This window comes from Atta cephalotes, assembly GCF_000143395.1.
Source record: "Atta cephalotes unplaced genomic scaffold scaffold00768, whole genome shotgun sequence".
Taxonomy (NCBI): Eukaryota; Metazoa; Arthropoda; class Insecta; order Hymenoptera; family Formicidae; genus Atta; species Atta cephalotes.
Genome location: NW_012130832.1, coordinates 1 through 3,863, shown reverse-complemented (window position 1 = coordinate 3,863; position 3,863 = coordinate 1). Strand labels below are relative to the sequence as shown.

Here is a 3,863-nt window from a genome sequence, read left to right as displayed (position 1 = left end):
AGAGAGAGAGAGAGAGAATATCCTTAAATAATAATATATTATATTGAAATTAAACATTTATTATGAATGTATGAGTCCATAAATCGCTGTAATATCGATTGCAACAATGTTTAGTAAAGCTCATAGTTAAAGAGTATCTTGTGATCGTTGTCACCTGACACTAGTCCTGACTTAGGTCCGCGTTTAAGATATGATATTGTAGAATATGCTGAAAAATGAAAGTCCTCTTGTAGATAACCGTTTATCAGCAAATACCCTATGATAGCCTCTGCGGTTTCTCTCGTAAAATTTGGTACAGGTACGTTAGAAACTCGCAATGACGAGACACCTTTCCAATACCAAGCATCTACCAGTTTCAGTGCGGTTAATCGTATTTCATTTTGCACAGCTTTAGTCATAATCTGATATAATTGTCTACAATAATGTGCTACGTCGATTTGCTTTCTAACGCTTATAGGTTTCCTACAATGATCACACATCTCTGCACAGTCGTTTTCTTTCCAATTTTCTTCAAAGTGAGTCGCTATTAAACTCCGTCTACAGGAAGTTTGATCTAAGCAATAGGCCAATACTTTATACAAATTTTGCAATCCGACTTTATCTTGAAACACCATGGTACTCAATTTAAATATATCCGCTAATCTATAGAGCACAAGACACACCGACTTTTTGCCATCTCTACCCGCTCGACCACTCTCCTGATAAAAATTTTCCATCGATTTGGAAACGCAATGATGAATCACGAATCGCACATCCGGCTTGTCAATACCCAATCCAAAAGCGATAGTTGCCACTACCACTTGATACTTGCCTAACATCCACTTGGAGTAAACTTCTGATCGGTAATTGGCTTCGAGCATTGCGTGGTAGCATCCAGCCTTGATACCTCTATCTCTCAAATCAGTTGTTAATTGTTCCGCGTCTTTAATAGTAGTTGTGTAAATTATACCCGACTTGCCGTTAAATCGATTCTTCAACAGATTTTCTATCATCGCGAGACGTGTCTCCTTATCAGCTGGTTTGCGACGAACTTCATAATATAAATTAGGTCTATTGAATGAAGCTCGTAAAACTAGGCAACCACTAATGTCTAGCATTTTCTGCACGTCTACGATGATTTTAGTCGGAGCCGTTGCAGTCAGACCTAGAATCGGTATTCCAGGGAACATAGATTTCAATACTCCCAAGAACTTGTAATCAGGTCTGAAATCGTGTCCCCATTGACTACAGCAATGCACCTCATCGATCGCAAACCGTTCTAGATGACCCAACTCGTATGCTTTTTGCAGTTTATTCATGAAGCGATTGGACTTTGCCATGTATTCAGGTGTTATATAAATCAGTTTAAGAGGGCAACTTTTATCCACGAGAGCCGTCATAGTCATTTTGATACTCTCCTTATCAGCCTTCGCACACAGCATATTAGCTTTTATATCGAGTTTACGCAATCCGTACAACTGATCTTCCATTAAGGATACTAATGGTGAAACTACCACCGTTATACCTTTACTCATCACAGCCGGTAATTGATAACATAAACTCTTGCCACCACCCGTAGGCATAATCAATATCACATCTTCCTTGGACATGATCGCATTCATAGTCGGTAACTGTAACTCTCGTAGCTTTTCTATCTTGAATACATTCTTTAATATCTCTATGAGTTTTACAGACCAAATGAAATCCGCATTGTCCCAATTCTTCTTGGCCAGAAAAAAACTTTTCTTTAAAAGAGCATCGTCACGCAATTTCTCTTTCCGTTGTGTCAATAATCTCCTACGGTCCTGTAATTTCTGTACCTCATTCTCTATCTGTTGCAGCTCATAATCAATGGCAGCTATCTCGTTGTTCTCCGTAGCTAAAATTTTCGAGGACAAGTTCTTAGTACCTAATCTCGTTGACAAGGAATTAAGCTAATAATAGGGAGTTTTTGCAATACCGTTTATCCAGATACGGTAAGGTCAAGTTTAGTTCTTCTTCTTAACAATTAAGATTAATGAAGAAAAGGATAATATGAGACTTTCACCGTTTCTACATGTTCATGTTATTGCAAAAAATCCATAATATCTCAAATGATTTGATTATATCATAAATTGTTAGGAAGCAATATCTTGCAGATACAAATCTCGAGATTGAAATTAATTAATAACGCTTCTCTACACGTAGTGTTGATGTGTTTAATGAATGCAAAAGTAAAAAACGTATTATGAATTTTAGAAATGTTACAATAAAAATATGGATTTTGGAAATAAAAATGTTTCATTTTACACATTTAACCAACCTTGACACTCGTCATCTATCATAATTACGTGTTCTCTAGTGTCGCTAATAGACATCCTAATCGACTATATCCTTCACGTTGAAATCCAGAAACTGTGAAATTTAATGAACACAAAGATATAACTTTTTTTATCAACATTGAACTGTTATTGACTCTAATAACCTACAACATTTTGCCACATTTAGCTTTGTCGTGTCGCATGTTCCAATATGCTCCTTATAGTCATAATTCTTACTCACTCCAATACCCTCATTAGAGTGAATAGCAGCAACTATAGCAGGAGCATTTTGAAGCATGCGACGCGAATAAACCTTTTTACATATCAAAAAAGATTTCATTCAGATTCAGGGTTGCCAACTTTTTAAGAGATTTTTCCACGAGGTAAGGTTCAATTGAAAAAAGATAAAATCCATGAAGTGATTTCTTCAAAAAGGGTCCTTTTCATGCGTCGCGAATTTTAAAATGTTCGTTTTTTAAATCACGTGAGCACATTTATTGCCAGCGACAACTGAAATCCATGAAAAGGGTTTACAGATCACTGACCTTACCACTGACAAGATAGCAGACAAATTGAATATTTCTGATTTATTTATGTCTATATAATTTGGGAATCGTTTGGGGAAATTTGGGAAAAGCATTTAAACATTTGGAAAATAGTATTTTTCTTGTAATTAACAAATTTTATCATGCGTCAAGTTAGCAGACAGCGATTTTATTTAATGTGTTTTATGAATGAAATCGATTAGAAATTATTTGGAGAAGATTCATTCATTATTTTCAGTTTGGGAACAGTCACTATTTGATAATTCAATAGATTTACACATTACGAAAACAAACAAAGCCCGGGTGTAAGCTCGGGTATGGGTGTAGTAAGTGTAGTACAATGAATATAGTAAACCTAAGATTTTTTTCACATCGCATGTTCTAACATGCTCCAATGTGTTCCGTTATAACTTCTATTCACTTCAAGCGCGTTAGAGTGAGTAAATGCTATAGTAGGAGCATTTTAGAGCATGTCAGAGCATGCGATGTGAACAAACTTTTAAAATCGTAAAAAATTAACCAATTAAGCCCGGATCTAATTATGCGTAGTAAAAAATTATGTGTAATAAGAAATCAACTTAATTATATTCGACTAATTTTTTTCACTTTCAACTGTGATTGATTAATTCCTTATGGCTTAAGGCTTTTTACATTTATTGTACTATCCGAGTGAAGTTTGAGAACGTTATCTAACATTGGAGTATTCGGATTTCGGAGTAATAAACTTTGAACAAAAAAATATACAATGAAGAAGAAAATTTATTACGTGTTATACTCTTAATTTGTAAATATTATTATTATTTGAATACACTTTAAGAAGAAACATATATGTAGATGCATATGTGTATAATAATCATTAAATGAATAAATGTACATATTTTATAAATTAACGCAAATTGCTTTCACGTCTAGAAGAAATACTTAAATATTTGTTAGATGTATATATATATATATATATACTATATATATATACTATATATATATAGTATATATTCGTNTTAGTATAACTATATAGTATATAATAATAATATTAATTACT

The 3,863-nt window shown here is 33.9% G+C and overlaps 1 protein-coding gene across 1 annotated transcript; it reads right to left on the bottom strand.

The window, feature by feature from the left end:
• Nucleotides 1-110: 110 nt before the first annotated feature.
• Nucleotides 111-2,336, bottom strand: LOC105625303 (ATP-dependent DNA helicase Q1-like). The gene is made up of 2 exons (XM_012206639.1): nt 2,282-2,336; nt 111-1,858 (listed from the first exon to the last, which is right to left on the bottom strand). Exons 1-2 carry the CDS (start codon nt 2,334-2,336, stop codon nt 111-113), a joined length of 1,803 nt encoding a protein of 600 aa, XP_012062029.1.
• Between the last annotated feature and the right edge of the window lie 1,527 nt (nt 2,337-3,863).

What these genes read in the sequence shown, in the direction of transcription:
- LOC105625303 (XM_012206639.1), bottom strand. Translation starts at nt 2,336, where the DNA reads ATGTCTATTAGCGACACTAGAGAACACGTAATTATGATAGATGACGAG. An exon ending in GATAGATGACGAGTGTCAAG is followed by an intron (nt 1,859 to 2,281) that starts GTTGGTTAAATG and finishes CGAAAATTTTAG; the next exon opens with CTACGGAGAACAACGAGATA.